Raw genomic sequence first — 19,914 nt, forward strand, 5'->3', positions numbered from 1 at the left:
TTGGAGCAACAGGAAGTTGTTGTCAGTCGAGATTATACACTAAGGTCCCACACTGTAGAACCCAGATATGGACAAAGGCTCAGGTATAATCAAAGACACTTGTGGCACACATAACTGCTTTTAACAAAAAGTACAAAATAGTCATTCAGGGTACCAGAAATGGATGATATAAAGCAAGGTATGATTTACATGCCAATAAAAGAGACTGACTCAGAACTGCAGTTATCATGATCATTGTCATGTGCCATTAGTAGTCACACCTCAGAATTGCAGTTATTATGATCGCGATCATGTGCCATTAGTATTCACATCTCAGAACTGCAGTTATCATGATCGTGTGCCATTAGTAGTCACACCTCAGAACTGCAGTTATCATGATCATGTGCCATTAGTAGTCACACCTCAGAACTGCAGTTATCATGATCACGATCATGTGCCATTAGTAGTCACACCTTAGAACTGCAGTTATCATGATCACGATCATGTGCCATTAGTAGTCACACCTCAGAACTACAGTTATCATGATTACGATCATGTGCCATTAGTAGTCACACCTCAGAACTGCAGTTATCATGATCACGATAATGTGCCATTAGTAGTTACACCTCAGAACTGCAGTTATCATGATTATGATCATGTGCCATTAGTAGTCACACCTCAGAACTGCAGTTATCATGATTACAATCATGTGCCATTAGTAGTTACACCTCAGAACTACAGTTATCATGATTACAATCATGTGCCATTAGTAGTCACACCTCAGAACTGCAGTTATCATGATTACAATCATGTGCCATTAGTAGTCATACCTCAGAACTGCAGTGATCATGATCATGTGCCATTAGTAGTCACACTGAGTGACATGAGTTTTCCAAAGAGTCTGAATGTGGCATCTTACCCAAAGTGACTGACATCCAGTTCTCTCTTCACTTACTACTAGTAAGTTTAGGGATCCAGATTTGGATTAATAATTTTTATTACCTGTTAGGATAGCAAAGTCTGATGCATATGGCTGATATTTATTAAAAAGATGTATGTTAGTATGGAAATTCGACTCTATAAGATTTCTCTATTTCACGATAGACTATAGCATTTACAAATTTGTGTAATATGTTTACCTTAGTAAACAAGGTTATGTAACAGAATCATTTTAAGCAGTGCTTATGAGACTATTGAGCACTGCAACTATCACACAGGGTATGTTAATGCATTCAGACCATTTGCTTGTAGCTTGCTGCCAAGTCTGAAATCTTTCACTGAGAATGATTAATCAAACATTGCAGTTTGCATTTAATATGCATTGTTCTGAATTTTACTTTAGGAACCCTGCATTTCAGTTTGCAGTTGGTTAGTGTTGTTCAGAATCTAAACTTAAGATTTTATTCCAGGTTACTTTTTGACACAGGCCAGAGGAAAAAAATGTCCTGAAACCATTCTTCAAATTATGTAACTTACTATACTTTTTTAACCTGTTGCTGACCATAAAGGAAAAAAGAAATAGTTTGAGAAATGTTTCATACTTTTTTTAAGCTGTTGCTGACTATAAAGGAAAAAATAAATAGTTTGAGAAACTTTTCATTTGTTATCTGGGTAACCTAAGAGCTAAATCAATCAGATGAGTTCTGGTCTTGTACTGTAGCTGAAGATGTATAACCGTTTCTATTTTATGCAACATTAATACCTAAAATGAATCAAAATCTGCAGTAAGAGTTTGTCTAGGATAATGAAATAATTAATTAAAAGCAAATTAAAAGAGAAATTGCTATACGTATGCTGGGTGTCAAAATATGGATATGGCTTGTATGTCAGAGTATAAAAGTACTAAGATTTTATCTTAAGTTATTTCAATGACCGAATAATTAATGCGATATCTTGTTATAGATCAAACCTTATGGGAACCAAGTTCACAGTTTATGACAATGGAGTAAATCCTATGAAAACAACCTCAAGCTTAGAGGCAAGCAACCTACGTCAGGAACTAGCAGCCATCTGTTATGTAAGTGTTTGACAAGTACTGTAATTTTCAAATGACTCACCAGGACTGCAGTGACCAGACTTCAAGTAGCCTTACTGGCCTGTTGCCTAATATCAACATATGAACCTATGTACATGACAAGCCTTGATGACTGTCATTCAGGCATCTAGTTTCTATATCTATTTAGCACTACTAAAATTATATTTCTTTTTCATTACACTAATCTATTTAGTACATAAATGAGTGTCCTGGAAGCTAGTCAACTGTTCTTTTATTATTTTTTAAATATTTAAAATTACAGTACAAAATATTTTATGTTTTACACAAGAACCCCATGAAAATAACACATGATCTCTGTTCTCCAAGCTCTCTCTCTTTCTATATATATATATATATATATATATATATATATATGGTTCCCCTTTATAATCTTGAGATACTGAAAGCTCGAATTTCAGTATCTCGAAACTATAAAGTCAAACAGCCCACAATCCCGAAACACACAAACACGAAAAACTGAAATCTCGAACATTCACAAACCATACACCACACAACATGCACACCATTTAACCCACAGCACACAAACTACACAATCCTGCACTAAATCTACGCAGGGGGGCAAGCCTCCCTGCACCCCTCCTACTTATATATACCAACTCGGAGATCGCACTAACAGTTGAAAAATGCAGCATTCACATGCAGACATTCCACACACCCCCCCCCCACACACACACATATCACACATACACAAACACAAACAAAACCTCACTACCCTAACCCACATGCACAACTTACAATAAAACTCACATACACTCACTTACCTTCACTTCCGTAAACCATCCTTGCCAAACACTTCCCATCCTGTTGCTACACTCCATTAGCACAGATTCGAGCTTTTCAAATTTGCGCTTATGCACTTTTGAGTTTTTACATTTTCGCCTTTATGGTCCCGAGATACTGAAATTCGAGCTTTCAGTATTTCTGGATTGTAAAGGGGAACTATATATATATATATATATATATATATATATATATATATATATATATATATATATATATATATATATAGATATATATATATAGATATAGATATATATATATATATATATATATATATATATATATATATATAAATATATATATATATATATATATATATATATATATATACACACCTATATATATTGTTTATACTTATGCATATGAGTGTGTGTGTGTGCATATTTATATTTATATATATATATATATATATATATATATATATATATATATATATATATATATATATATATATATATACACACACACACACACACACACACACACACACACAATCGCAAACAAGTGAAGTAGTAGGAGCCTGGCGGCTGTCATAAAGGGATAAAGATCAAGGCTTGCATGCTCATATTTGCCCTTTCTTCCACTTTTATATGATCTTGGTGTTGATATATAGATAAATACACACACACATGTACACACATATACACACACACATACACACACACACACACACACACACACACGGATTCCGGCGTGTAGCTCGCAAGACATTTCCCTGTGAGCTACATCGCCGAAACCAAACGGCTGCAGCAGCACTTTGCCGTAGTGCAATTTGGCTGAAAAGCATAGCCGCTGCAGCTGTAATCTATGAACGGGCAGATACAGCCGTATGGGATGTGTAACGCATGCCTTCGTCTCATTCAAGGAATGCATTTATTTAATTATTTATTTATTTTGTTGTCAGTCTGAAGAGGATGCTATACCCAGAGGTCTTCCTGGACATTGTCTGCTTGTGGGAACCTCACCAAGTAGATCTTGTTGCCTCCTATCTCAAAAGACAACTAGAACTGTTGTGTTTAAGGACATCTTCCAAAAAGACCTGGGAAACAGATGTATTCTCCATTCCCAGGCGTGTTCCTTTATGCCATTCCCCCATTGCCATGAATTTCCAAAGTCATTCAAAATATCAGGAAGAAGTTATCAATGAAGTCACTGATGAGTTCCTTTTAGTCCGGACAACAATGATTCTCCCTTCTCATTCAATGGACAGTAGCATAAACTCCTTCACAGATTGGACTTCCTCACCCAGGACAAAGGATCCTTGATACATTTCAACAGTTAAGATCTCTAACAGTATGAATGAAAGGCATTTGATATCCTTTAGACACCTTTCTTCAGACAATGTCTAACACATGTTGAAGGAGCCAAGAAAAACTGCTACTAGAAAATCATAGTTAGCCAAATAGCATAGCAGAGAACAGCATCCATCCCAAACAGGGGCATAGTGTCATAGCAGGGAACAGGACACATCCCAGTTAGGGGTACCATTGGTTCTCCATTACCTGTATGAACTGCTCAATTTGGGTGATTTGTGCACTTCAATTAAAATTCATTTTTCAGCCATTTTAGTTTTTCTGCCAATAGTCTATCCAACTCTCAGTATCCTATAATAAGAAGAAAGGTCAGTGTGTATGTAAATTAACCATTTTTAAATGTCTGTCTCACGCTATTCAGTTCTGCTACCATAACCATGGCACCTCCCCAAAATGTCAAGCCACATTCCATCAGAACAGTAGCAATGACTGAGGATTTTTTGAAATGGGTGGGCTGTCGATCTCTTCTAGAAGCACTCACTTGGTTTGCTAATCACACTTTTTCCAAAGTCTTCAAGTTTGATATTGTTTAGAGAACCATTGCTGGCATTGCTAGAGCTGCTCTTCAGGGAATTTTGGACTTTTGTGTTTCCCCATCCAGCCATTGTTTTTGAGTTTTGCCACTTGTCCATAATGTACTGGCCATTGCAACAGAGATCTAGTGAAATATATAGTGCAGTTGTTTTTTTACTTACCATAACAGTAGATGCTTGAAAAGATCACTGTAGCAGTACTAGCTCCCACCACCCACCCCCCCCTTTTTCCCATGCTGTGGCCTGTAGCCTAACATTTTTGATCTTTTGACTCACTCCTTCTAAATCTTCAGGCTTCCATTTTGGGACAACAAAGCTATGAGTTTTTGTGTATCTGCATTTTCTTTCTTAGAGTAGCACATCCTGTCATGATAAGAGCAGATGTACAGCATGTGCTATGAAGGTGCCTGGAGCTTTGTAGACTAGCCAAATCCTTAGGGGGTGCATCCCATATTGTAATGGGTATTGCAACTGTTATCTGTTTGAACATGTATTGTAATGTGGGAAGTAAAGTACACAATTGTTGGTTTCTCAATTTTAATCAATTAAGAAGTGGAGTAAGGTTTTCCTACTCTGGGACTTAGACCGCTGGATTCCTCTGTCGCAAGTGGTCAACCATGTTATAAAAGGCACTGATATCTCTGTACTTACCTAAAAGACCAGTAAAAGTGTACTTAATTATGATATAACAGGCTATTTAGAATAGTAACTTCCTTCCTTAAAGTGGGAGTGGTTGTATAAGCCAGAGTCATCACTCTCAAATGTATGTGTGAAAGACAGCTCTATAGTGCAGATGCTGAAGTCTATACTGTGACACAGATCATCCAGGATAGCCCAGTGACCCAAGTGTTAGAGGAACTGTCAAAGAGGAGTGCAATAAGCATAGCTTTTAACCATCCTTCCTTCTCTAAACACCATGGAATACAACAGCAAATGAATAACAACTTCATCTAGGAAGCACAGAAGTGTTAATAGTCTCTTCATACTTGGGGAAAAAAAACAACTTTAAAAGTATTTTGATGAAGGACTATGATTCTGCATTCCTCACAGTAAGACATTGTCCTGTTGGATTCTCAGCTAGAGCATCTTCTGTGTGGAGACATGCGTGAATGGGCGTACCTTCGTTGGAGGTTGTGCATCAGGGCCGGCAACTCGGCATGTAAAAATCTACTGCCAATCATTAGCTGACTGGAGTTCCGCTGTGGCGACCCCTAACCGGGAAAAGCCGAAAGACACAACAACAACTATGACTGTGCATTATTTACCGCGGATATTTGTTAAACAAAGTCTTAACAGTGAACCTGTAACAGACCCTTCCATTGTGGAACAGTGTGGGATGTGGCTTTATTATGACTCAAAATAAGGAATGTTCTTCATTATGAGATGCATTTAAACTTCATTTGAGCAGTACAGGAGGAAATGACCTCATATTTTTGGGGTGGAATGCTAGACCCTTCTTGGGGAGGGGTGCATGGCATTCAGCAGATGTACTGAGGATATAAACTTGGCACAGCCAAGCTGCATACTCATGATAACCTGCTTTGAACATGTGTGGGAATGTCCGCATTCACAGGAGAAGGAATATGATGTCTTCACATCAGTAGATGCACACCTCTAATTGACAGGAAGACTTAAGGTCAGAAATATAAATATATATATATATATGTGTGTATGTGTATATATATATATATATATATATATATATCTATCTATATATATACATATATATATATATTTATAATATAATATATATATATATATATATATATATATGTTATATATATATATATATATGTACATACACACATATATATATAGATATATAATATATATATATATATATATATATATATTATATATATCTTATATATATCTATATATCTATGTATATCTATGTATATACATAAATAAGGCGGCGCAGAGGTGCAGCGGTTAATGCTGTCGCCTCACAGCAAGAGGTTCTCTGGTTCGATTCTCAGCTGGGGTGCCTTCTGTGTGGAATTTGCATGTTCTCCCTGCGTTCGCTTGGGTTTCCTCTGGGTACTCCAGTTTCCTCCCACATTCTAAACGCATGCTTCTGGAGCATTTCTCCCCGGGCATCCGCTGAAAACAGGATCTGTGGAACCTAGTCGGACTTTCCCGGTCAACAAATGTTAAATAAAATGTTAAATAAATAAATATACATATACACACACACACACACACACACACACACAAGTATAAATATAAAGCAGCTTATAAAAGGCTTAAAATTGGCAGCTGGTATTCACAATGTGTCTACAATCCAAGTAGTAACTGGGGCAAACCCTACTCAGCTTTCACAAGTGGACACATTCAGAGTCGTATGAACACTGGCAGTTCTTAACTGCTTCAACTTAGGCTCAGAATTAATACTTGCATGTTCATTTAGATCACTGGATGTGCTGGCTGCTAACACAAGCTGCCAATGTAATTTTCTGTTATTCAGTTTCATCTCAGTATCACTGCCCCTCTTTGAAATAACTCTTTTAAGTATGTAAAAAAAATGTTATAAGATTTAATGATTTTAGTTTCAAAATTCCAGAGTTTAATCCTGATGTTATGTATTACACTGAATACAGGAATGTTGTATTTTTGTTGTAGTGCAGCTCAAATATGCCCAAACTGATTGGTGTCTATCCATCCAAACCACAGTATTAGGATGAAAATAATTTTCCACGTGTTGTTTTTCCATTGTTGCCCCACAAGTCACTCCTTTAAACTTTGTTTGGGGTAAATTTACAGAAACATGGACATTTTATGTTTTAGTAGTATTTGCTGACAGCACTGAGTATTATCTAGACAAATTTTGCTGGATGTTAAGTATAAATGGCATTTTTTTCCCATTATCATAGCAATCTGAGATGACATGTACTTCAGTTGTATGGGATTCATGATATGACATTATTTCTGCTGGTATTCAGACATTGCTAATGTTTAATACTACTGCTATAAATTATAATTTCATCATGAGGTGTTATGGATTTCACATAAAAACAATCTTTAAGGATTAATGGCAGTATGTGGCAAAAACATGGTTCAGAGATGAGGTGCTCTCACAGTAATGCAGTGTGATAACCAGATATGTTGTGGCAAACTTGGGTAGCTACCTATAAAACTCATAACCAAAGGCCATTTGGATAAAAAGAGGTACTATAAGATGGTTTGTTTTTATCCTGCTTGAAATATTCATTGATTTCTTTATTGTCTGATAATCCACTTTATCTTACTGAGCATTATGATGGGACAACAGCCATCATCCTAACCAGTGGCCAGAGAAACAGTCACGGCCAGGACACACCACAGCCATATCTTCTCACCACTTCGAAGATCACCATTCCACCGAATGTCATGTCTTTGGTATTTCAGATGAAACAGGAATGCCCAGCAAAATTTCACATGGGCACTGTAGCTGCTAACTAAATTGAAGAACAAGGAGCAGTGATTTAATGATGCTAACCATTTCACCGCCATGATTTATCTACTCAAAACAAGTTGCAAAAGATCTGAATTTTTCTAGTCTTAAGCATACCAGATATTGATTGTCCATTTTAAGAGTTCCCTTTTTGACATAATTAAAGCCTTGTTTTTCTGTTCTTATTTTTCTGACACTTTGCTTGGAACTGAAAGGCCATAATCCAGAAGGTATAGTCAGTTTTTGTAGAATTGTACACTATCTTTCAGTTTTTCTGGAACAGTACATTATCTTTCTGTTTTTCTAGAACAGTACATTATCTTTCAGTTTTTCTAGAACAGTACATTATCTTTCAGTTTTTCCAGAACAGTACATTATCTTTCTTTTTTTGGTCCCTTTTCCATCACCATTACTAGCCTAGCACCCCAGTCCCCCACATCCACCAGTTATCTTCTTAACCCCCCAGCCTACTCTTGTTTTGCTGGGGATGATCATGGATCATAAGGGTGTCCCGCAGGCTTTGACTTTCTTTGCATTCATCGGGGTGGGCACTTATGTCATATCGACTTCCCCCTTCCTTATAGCAATGTGGTTATGTCCAACATAGTCATGCAGATTGGACAAGTGGTGTATCATCTCCCTATCTGCAGCAGCTCAATCAGGTCAACTCCCACCCTTACTGGACCATTTCTCCTCCCATTTAGATCCTCAGCCTGTACCAAAGATCATCACAGAGAGTTGCCCCATGTAGCGACCTCCTCCGGATAGGCATGCCCATCCTTCCCTGCTATTCTGTCATTTGCCCAAGCTGCTAATAGAAACTGGGTCACTTGGGTCATACACAAGGCATAATCCCTCTACACCTCGAGAACAACCACAGAACTGTATATTATCTTGCATAATGTAGCCATCTCCAAAGTGTTGATCTGCAGTGCACACAAAAAAGGACAAGCCCAAATACAGCTGCAATAAATCACCAAAAGCAACCAAGCTGGCTGCAAATCATCAGGACATCCAAAATTCACATAAAGGATTTTATTAATTAAGAGCATTTGTCTCCTGCACCAAAGACTTCATCAGAATAATGCAATACAGCAGAATCATGTTTAAATAAAGCAACAAACAACTCTATTGGGTAAAACTAAAAATGACTATGTATTACCATAATTAACATTCCTGTCTTAAAGGGATAGCAAGGTGAATGAATACTTGGTAAAAATGAGATAATGTAAACAGAATAAAAACAGTAAATAAATAAGATAAAAGTGCCAAAATGCAAATAAATACATGCAATACAAAATTATTCCTAAAAAGACATGCAATAAATTATCTTAAAATAATATACAAAAGGTTAAAAGCTTATGGTACCAAATTGTGGATAATATGACCATCTTAATACTCTAGTGCTTTCAACTTGAGAGCTGACTGAGACAATGGATAGTTAGTCATTTAGACCCAGAGGTACTCCTGCATTGAAACACAACTGCCACCTTAACTCACAATATTCCAGTTTCAACCCCCCAGTCACCCCTCTTTTGTGGGGTATGACCTGTTCCAATACCCAAAATCTGAAATCGTCCTCCTTACATACCTGACTATGCCTTTATAAAGCATTAGATTCTTTTTTTCAGTTAATTTCATATAGATCTTCATAAATCCTCTGCTTTAAACTGCATTCCATTTTACCCACATAATACGATGGGCAAGAAGCACAATACACTAAATTCACCACTCTCCTGGAATCTATAGAAAGGTGTAAGTTTTGTATTCACAAAAATAAAGGTTGTGTTTTAGACTCTGACGATGAAACAATAGGCCTCAAGGGGGGGGGGGGTCTGTGGTGCTTTTATGTTATTTAGGAATGCAAAAAATGCTAGGTATACAGGTTTTCTCCACTTTTAGAAAAATCATATAATCCCTTATCAATACCCCCCTACAAAAGATTATCCTCCAGGATAATACCAATATTTTTGTAGGCTAAAAAATTTGGTTACATGATACTTGTGTGTATCTATTTTCAGCATTCAAAATTTCTAATATTTTGGCAGAATAAGACCATTGCTCCATATTCGCCACCCCACCCTCCTTATCAAGTTTCATAATCCTAAGGTCCTTGTTGTTACTAAGATCTTTAAGAATATTCACCTCCTGGTGCGTAAGGGTACTACAAAACTTTTTTTCTGCTTTGCAAAAATCCTTATATCATTGTCTACCAGTGTTTCAAAATTACTCAGCATAGGATGTAAAGAATGGTTAACTGTACTGTTTTTTTCTAAGCTCACTAATAGCATGGTCATTAGCAGAACCAATAAAAATGACCTCAAAATTAAGTTTCCTCATAAACAACTTCAAATCCAAAAGCATTTCACTGAAGTCCAACCACCTGACTGGAAACATAAGTAAAACCCTTACAAAACAGTTCAAAGTGTGAAATGTTTAAATCTGAATCACTGTAGTTAAACAAATGAAAATTATCACATTACTATACATCCATCTTTATGAATAACATGTGAGAAGGTGCTGTCCCCAGTATAAATAGCCCTGAGGGTCACTGTCTCCTCCTGCCCCTTGGTCTTGTGTGGCTTCTTGACCATTGAGACTGCCCCTGTGGTTGTTGATTTATTTGGGCATATGTGGGAAGGGTTCTGTAAACGAGGTGATCTCCTCAGGGATGGTAGTCCTAAAGGGACACTTCTTCCAAGATTATGATTGTACTCTGTGGTCATATCTGTCCCCCTAATATATTGTTCAAACTGGTCCCCGTTATTACCCTATGTAATGTTTCTCCTTCCTCTTGGAAGGGCAACCTCATATGCTTTACCTTCTGTATAATCCTTGTTGTCCCTTTCTAACTTCGATATTTTCCTAATCTTAAGCTTCTCAACTGCCTTATCCACATCTTTAAAAATAAAATATTTATGCTTATAATCATTCAAACTCAACATTAAATTGTCCTCAGTACATTTATTCAAATTTAAAATATCCTTATGCAATTCAGTAATAGTTCTCTCATTGTTTTTAACAATGGCACGAATAATAACCAAACTCCAGTCATTTAAAATATAAATTACTTCCTTATGAAAGTCTGAACTGGCTTCCAACATAGTTGGGGAACTTGTTGACTCTCAGTCCCTTAGGAACCTCAGTCTGTTCTAAACATTCCTGTAAGTACCAGTTCTCAACTATAAGAGATTTGTATTTTAAGAATGTGTCTTTATATTTCTAGCTCATACCTTGATAAGATATGTCCCCATTAGTGGCATTAGTCCTCTGATTAAAATCCAGTCAGGTAAGCCACTGATTAAAGTCAAAATTGTCCCATTGGTCCAACCTACAATCAACATCATTCATCCAAGGTTCGATGTAACACTCCTGAACCCCTGTACCGCTATACCATTTCTTGACTTAAAGCTTTCTTTTTCTGTAGACACCACCAGAACACTCACAGGAACTGGAAGTGTGACTAGAGGTAGAATGGAATCCTCCTATCTCTGTTGAAAACATGGAATAGAGGCATCCAAATCTAAATTAAGCATTTCAGAACCACATTGCTGGGAACATAGATTAAATCAACCTGATCAGTTTAACCAGCAACACACACTACTTGTCACAAGTCCTCCTGGGGCTGTCATGACCAATAAAAACTGCACCAAACACACTAAAATGGACAAGCCCAGAAACAGCTGCACTAAGCCACCAAAAGCAACCAGGCTGGCTGCAAAACCCCAGAATGTCCATGTAGATGATGACCTTTCATTCAATACTCTTATAGCCACTACTGTCTACAAAACATATTGAGTTGCCCTTTTGATTCACCTTGCTTGGCAGGTAATTATTCCTCTTTATACATCTCTTGTCAGATCAGCTATTGAATACTACACTTTATTCTGTAAACTACACATGTCATCTGGAATGAATATTTGGACATGTTCAATGATTCTTCACAAAGAAAAATGAGAGGCTTCAACGTTTAATGTAAGGTAAAATGTATTTTAGTCCGACAAAGTTTGAAAGTTTTGAGTTGAAAGGCCTTAACTTATTAAAGGTTATTTTGACTAATTTGAGTAGTGCTTCAGTTCTTCTACCCTCCAACACAGTATTTTATTTTATTTTCAAGAACTGTCTTTTAGACAGAGTACATAAAGTGTCTTTTGCCTTCTGTGTGTCTTACCTTCTTGTGGAAGACCTATGCCTGGCACAAGAACATTAAAGGATGCCTTACATTCACAGTTTATAATGAGTTTGTGTAGATTATTCCCTGCTAAACTGACCACAAGGAGACACTCAGAATCAATAAAAATGTATTTAAACCATACCATGAAACATGACAATTTTATGCCTCACTGACAACTCAGAGAATACATACATGCATTCATACATAGAAGTATGTAGCCATTCGGTTTAGTCTGCAAGGAATTCAACGACTGCAAGGACACTTGTAAGTTCTGACCTTGTAACTGAGGTATCAAGCTGCTCATTGGTCAAAAGGCCATGAGCTTTTCTACCAAGCCTGTGAACTTATGAACAAATAGAACAAACAGCTATTTGAACATGATTTAAATACTGTACTTTTTCCCACTAAATGGTATATCAATTTCTGCAAAGATAGAAAATTTATATTCCTGCTAAATTTATAATAAGCAAAGCCACATTTATCTGTGCTGTCTGGTTCTTGACTCCATAATGACACTTGAATGCACCACTTGTATTATTTATTCATTTTTTGAATCAGCTTCATAACATAATGACAACAGGTTAAGTCTTTTTTGTCAGTTTACAGGAGAGAGAATATGTGAAAATATCCACTGCTATTGTTATATATATGCCTACTGTACAATATATATATATATATATATATATATATATATATATATATATATGTTTGTATTTAACTTTGTAAATTAACTGGCCCTTCTATGACTCTTTTCCACCATCACACCAGCCAAAAGGGCAAATGTAAATGCAACATTAATATGGATAACAGTTTTGTTTAGTTTGGGTAGGCAGTCCTTGTACTCTAAGAAAGTTTTGATCTTTGTATATTTTGGTCATATCATCAATAATACTTTGTGCAGGAAAAATGCTTTCTCATTTTAATCATAACAAAGTTCAGATGTATATTCTACAATTTCTTTACTGTTTTTGAGATCCTTTATTAAAAATGAAACAAGAACAGATACATTACAGACTGTTGAGATTCCTTCTTATGTTAACTAATAATAATAACTAATAAGTATGTACATCTGCCTTCTTATCCTTTAATATATATTTGTCAGACATCATTAATTTCACCTACGATGGGCATTTGCAAACACTTAACATTGTAAGTCTATGAGCTTTTGTGTTATCATTAAATCAGATTTTAAATAATGACTCTTCTATGTTATGTTATTTTATGAAAAAAATAACAGTACCCCTTATAATGATTTTGAACACATATTTATGTATAACATAGCGGGTCACCAATTGTCACCATGTTATTAGATGTTCAAGATATGGATGCCAAGAAATTCGCTCTTGAGGTGAATCTTGGCAACCATGTTGAGAACACATCATAATGTGTTATGATGCTTGAGACCTGATCATAACTCTTTGTAGTGTACGTAGTCTTATCTATGACATATACTATCAGTTACAAAAGAAAAAAGAAACAAGATCTGTTTTACCAGCTTTGAAAGCTAGTAAACCACTAAGTGAGTGCTGTCGCATAGACAGCAAGTAAGTAAAATGTCAGGGACAATTTTTAAACACTGCCCTAATTTAAATAAGTTACTTATAGTCTAACATCTATAAACTTCAGTGGACATAGGAGGAAAGATATTCTGGGACTGAAGGAACATCCCTTCCATTATACCCAACTGTCACCGCTCTGATAATGCTGTTGCAGTTAGGTCTCGCCCTACAGTAGCGCATAAGACGTTTATCTTTTTACTGATTTTGGAGTGTAATAACAGTACTCCAAGCACTACAGTTTTGTTACATTTGCTGACAAAGTTGCATAACAGAAATCCTTGTCAGTGCATTATGAATGGCTGCAATAGAAGCAACATGGCCTGAGTAATGAGAACTAATTAGACAAATGCCACAAACTAAGAACCACAGTCAAGAAATGAGTGGACCTGGATCACAGAAATCAAACCAAGCGAGTTTAGTGCCACAAACTCCAACAAACAAGGTTAAACAACCAAGGTTTAAGCGCTTTCATCAGAGTGTATTATAGACTTCCTCAGAAACATTTGAATTCAATCAGATGTAACATTTAATTAACCCACCTCAAGGTCACATACCCCTAATTACTCAATTGATACAACCACCAAGCCTTAAAGTAATACACACACACAAATACACCACTTATAAACAAACTATGCTGTACTAAAATTATTCAATACATAGATAATTCAGTACATAAAATATGTTCTTTGGATAACTTTCATTAAATAAAAACACTTCCATACCATCAACCTAAAATACAAAAAAACTACTGGAAAAAATATAATATATAAAAAATAAAAATCATAATGCATCTGAACACAGCCATCATTGAAGCATAATCATTTAACCCAGGATGTGCACAGGAATTGTGCCTGATTTGCCATTTAAGTTCTTTGAGATCAACCAGGTCATTCCATGGACCCCCCCTAATGTTCTGATGGACTATACCAATACCCATAAACTTGAAAAAAATGGTCAGGGTTGCCATAAATATGCTTAGCTAAAGCATTGTTAAGATTAGCCTTCCTAATATCCAAAATTTATTATATGTTTCTGAGGAAGTCTATGATACACTCTGACAAAAATGCTTAAACCTTGGTTGTTTAACCTCGTTTGTTGGATTTTGGCATTAAACTTTCTGATTTCTGTGGTCCAGGTCCACTCATTTCTTAATTAGACAAATGGACAGAACAGGTTGTGCTCTCATGGCTCTTATGACACCTCCAGGCCTGGAAAAGATACAGGATTGAAAGATGTATCAAAGCATGTATGTAAGCAAAAGCAGTAATGATTTTGTTACACAGTAAACGCTATTAGGAGAGTGTATTATTGGGCCTATAAAACAAGTTGTTCCATTTAATTAAAATATCAAACCAACATGAAAACATAATATTCCTACACGAGTTTTATTTCATGCTTTCTGATACTAAGTAGCATTTAGTTTCATAGTTGAACACTAGATGGAGATGTTTCTCATTTAATGCATTGAATTAAAATTTGCCTTGGAGCAGTGATGCTAGCAATTTCAATGATGGATCAGTGACTTTGTACATTTATTTTAACAATTTAATACTGAAACAATAATCATTTTGGTTAGATCTGAGTCTTTTATTTATGTAAAGGTAAATAATAATATGACTTCTTCAGACCAATGATGATGATTACGATTTTCGATTGTTTTTAAGAGTCACAAACACACATTTTAGATTTTCTCTAAGTTACTTCCTTTCTTTTATTGAGTAGACATAAAAGCAAACCATTATTTGCAGTATGGACATTACAAAAATATTTTTTCTTTTATTCATTCATTTGTTCATTCATTTACTGATACGTAAGGAATCAAAATTAAAAAAATATATATTTATTTAAAAGACTATGGGTACTTTTAATATAAATACTTTATATTTCTGACATGCCTATTTTAAAATGCTCAACATCTATAAACAGTAGTTTCATGTCTAATTATCTTTATGTATTTAACTGTTGTAATGCATTCATATAATATTGACCCATTTCTTTTAAATAGGTTGTACAGTACTATTTAATTCTTATCTGAAAATATTTACTCTGCATTAACATGTAGTGTGATGTCAGAGTTGGAATATATATTTTGTGGGGGGTGCAGCCCCCCCACAATAGGAAGTTCGAGGTCCAGTACGTTCGATATGAAGAGCGTTCACAATTTGTGCGATTCGCTCATATGATATAGACCCATTTCTCACTATAATACCAGCACCTACTCTGCAGTCCTGTGTTAGATTTTGTTGCAGAGTTTCACTTTGCAGTGCTTGAGTTTATATTTCACTACTGTGTTGTCCATTCATACAGCTAATGCTAATCTCTCTTCTTCAGTTTATGTTCACTCTGGCACTCAAACTGAGATATCTGCTTTATCAGAAAATAGATTTCTACTATACTATTAAACATTAAAAAGACATACAGATACAATTGAGCAAATAACAGACTCCTGTAATATCCATCTAGCAAACTCTATCTTTTTTTATGGCAAACTCATCATAAATCCCACTATTCAAAGTTTGCATTAAGTAGTTCTATATATATTTTTCTGCCTGCATACCAATCGTGTTACATTTACCGTCAGTCTTCTGCAAGTTAGTCATTCAAAATAAATCTTTCTAAATGCAGGAAGACCACATCCTCCTAAATCTTAATAATTGCATTTACACCACATCTTCCTAAATCTTAAATGCAAGTACACCAAATCCTACTAGATTTTATTAGATGTGGGTTCACCCCATCCTTCTATATTTACTAAATGCAGGTGCACCACATTACATTTTACTAGAGTTACACCAAATCCTCCTAAATCTTACAAAGTGCAGGTATACCACATCTTTCTAAATTTTACTAAATGCAGGCACATCACATCCTACTAAACTTACTTAATGTAGACACACCATCCTCCTAAATCATAATAAATGCAGGCTCACCACATACTCATACATCTTACTAAATGTAGGTGCACCACAGCCACCAAAAATCTTACTAAATGCATGCACACTTTATCCATCTAAATCTTACTAAATGCATGTAAACCACATCAGTGTAAATCTTACTAAATACGAGTACACTTCATCTTCATAAGTCTTACTAGATGCGGGTACACCACATCCTTCTAAACTTACTAAACATGGATACACCATCCTCCTAAATCTTAATAAATGCAGTCACACCACATCCTCCTAAATCTTGCTAAATGTAGGTATACCACATCCTCCTAAATCTTGCTAAATGTAGGTATACCACATCCTCCTAAATCTTACTAAATGTAGGTATACCACATCCTTCGAAACACTACTAAATGCAGATACACCACTTCCTTGAAAATCTTACTAAATGCAGGAACACCACGTCCTTCTAAATTGTACTAAATGCAGGCACATTGCATCCTCCAAAACTTACTAAATATAGATACACCAGCCTCCAAATCCTAAAGTCAAGCACACCACATCCTCCTAAATATTATTAAACACACATATGCTACAGCTTCCAAAATTCTACTAAATGCAGATCCACTACATTTTTGTAAATCTTAATAAATGCAGGTGCACCTCATCTTTATAAATCTTACTAAACATCCTACTAAATTTTACCAAATGCAGATGGCCTCATCCTCCAAAATCTTACAAGGACATTGAATGTTTTAGGATATAGCACTTGAGTCCCTGCTTTGGTATTGGTTATTAGCTGAGTAGCATCCTATGAACCTATAAGACTTTCTGACTGTCATGTTTCCTAGACGTGGTGTGATTTTTGGCATCTATAAGCCTCATAAAAGTGATCAGATCCACCCTTAAGGCCTATTATCTCCAACAGTGGTTCCAAGACTGAGCCCTTAGCACTTTTTTATAGAAGGAAAATCTAAGACTGTGATCCATTAAATTCATTTTTGTGCTAAATTCTGTGAACCGTATTTTTAAATTGAGAGATATTCTTATTACAAGTGAAGAATGGTGGGTTAGAGCAGGTATTCTGTGTTTATACACTGTGGTACCTACAAACTAAAAAATATTATGGTTCAAAGAGTATTCAGTGATTGTTTTTTGACAGTACAACAAATAACTTGATTCTGTTAATGCTTGTTAATGCTTGCTTAGAGCTGGTATTAAAACACAATAGTTTTATTCTTGATAAAAGGTTTTACCATCAAGTTCATGGTAAGGCAACTGGGTGCCATAATGGCACCCAGTTGTGTCAATATTGTTCTCACACAATGGGAAGACCTTTTTGTATATGATAGTGTCTTTATTTATGTTCAAAGAATTTGATATTTTATTGATGATGATACATTTATTTGGTCAGACAGAATTTACACTTTTAATGATTATCAAAATTACTTGAATAAACTCAGTCATTGTTTTGCATTTTTTTTTTTACTTCCAGTAAGGCTAGTTTGATTTTTTTAGACATTCAATTAGAAAAATGTTTGCAGAATGAAATGGGTGCTACTACTCTAACCTGAGAAGTAGCAGCTATTAATTGCTCTGTACAATACAAGAGTATACATCCACATTTTCAGAAGACCAATATTATTAAAGGACAAATGATTAGGAACACTATGAGGAAATCTTTGGATTCTGAGTTTTTGAAAGAAATAGTGGTAATGTTGAGAATTCATTAGACATTAAAGGATATGAATGGCAGACTAGATTAAATAAACTTTCAGAACCGAAAAAACAAACTAGCGAAAACTACCGCTAATTCAAAAGCGACATTTCTATCCTGTTCAATGGCATACTGGAAGAAGCCCAAGATCTAGTGATTAGGTTCAACAATTCGTCTGACTTTTTGAACTTTACTTGTGCAATAAACATGGAGCATATATCTTATTTGGATGTGGAACTTTACAAAGACAGAAGTCTATGTCAGTTTGGAGCCAGAATCCATCGGAAATCAACTTTTTCTAATTCTTATCTACATTGTGATAGTGACCATCCGCTGCATCAGAAAAAGGCTATAGTTAAAGGACAACTTGTAAGAGCAGCCAGGATGGTTTCAAAGGCTAGTGAATTTTTGGAAGAGTGTGACTTCATAGCTAACTTATTTCTGGATTGAGGTTATCCAGAAACCTTGATTGATGAGCTGTGTCTTGAAGTTAAGATCAAGAGAGCTAATGGCTATTTTTCCTCTATCTTGAGTCATGTTGTTTCTGAATCAAGTCATTCACCATCATCTGTATGCCCAGATTTTCAAGGAAACATGTCCAGATCCAATTTTATTTTAACTTTCAACACAGATGCCAATGACATAGTTACTATAATTAAGAGGAATTGGCGATTGCTATCCCCTGAGTTACTTGGAGGTCCAATTTTTGAAAAAGCCCCATTGATAACATACAGAAGGGGTCCTAACATCAAAAATATTCTGGAATCTACGCAAAATTTAGTAACACCAAGATCAAGGATGTATAAATGTAATATGTGCAAGTATTGCAGATTTGTCCAGGCAGGTACAGCTTTTACAGTTAAGAACAGGAAATTCCTCATCAGGGGACGTTTCACTTGTTCCAGTACCCAAGTGGTATACCTTGCTCAATGTTCATCATGCCCTAGTTTTTACATCGGCAAGACTGAGAGGAAACTCCAGGAAAGAATGTATGAACATTTGTATGCCATAAGAAGAATGACAATGGACAATGCTTTGGCTATGCATATTCAGAATAATCCAAACCATGAGTTTACATTTATGGTTATAGATCAGTTGTATAATGCCAATTCTCATGGACCTGAGACATGTAGATTAGAATATAAAGAGCTTATTTGGCAATTAAGATTGGAGGCGTATCGCCCCCCCTGGTCTCAACAGCTCATTATCCATCAGTTGTTTTTTAAAACTTAAAAGTTTGAAGAGGTGATGAGCTGTTTATCCTCCAGTGCTTTTATTCAAGAGTTTCATTAGATAATTTATAAAATGAGAGTCAACAAATTTATGGCTTTTTTACTCTTCATTCGTCGACAGCGTTGGAGGGTTTTTTAGTTATTAGCTATCATTATGATTATACATCATGATCAAACACCATTATATTATTTTATAATATATATTATTGGCTATATGTAAGTCATATGTTATATTTGCATCACATATTGT

The 19,914-nt window shown here is 35.6% G+C and overlaps 1 protein-coding gene across 5 annotated transcripts in view; it reads left to right on the plus strand.

The window, feature by feature from the left end:
- Positions 1-19,914, plus strand: part of TUB (TUB bipartite transcription factor) — a 1,349,284-nt gene that overhangs the window by 1,227,039 nt on the left and 102,331 nt on the right. For all 5 annotated transcript variants that reach the window (XM_044082798.1, XM_044082804.1, XM_044082799.1 and 2 more), the window contains one exon: positions 1,882-1,996. In XM_044082798.1, coding sequence (XP_043938733.1) covers positions 1,882-1,996 — 115 coding nt within the window. The remainder of the gene's footprint in view (positions 1-1,881; positions 1,997-19,914) is intronic.

The sequence above is a fragment of the Protopterus annectens genome, chromosome 9.part0, assembly GCF_019279795.1.
Source record: "Protopterus annectens isolate FY-2018-M chromosome 9.part0, PAN1.0, whole genome shotgun sequence".
Classification (NCBI taxonomy): domain Eukaryota; kingdom Metazoa; phylum Chordata; order Ceratodontiformes; family Protopteridae; genus Protopterus; species Protopterus annectens.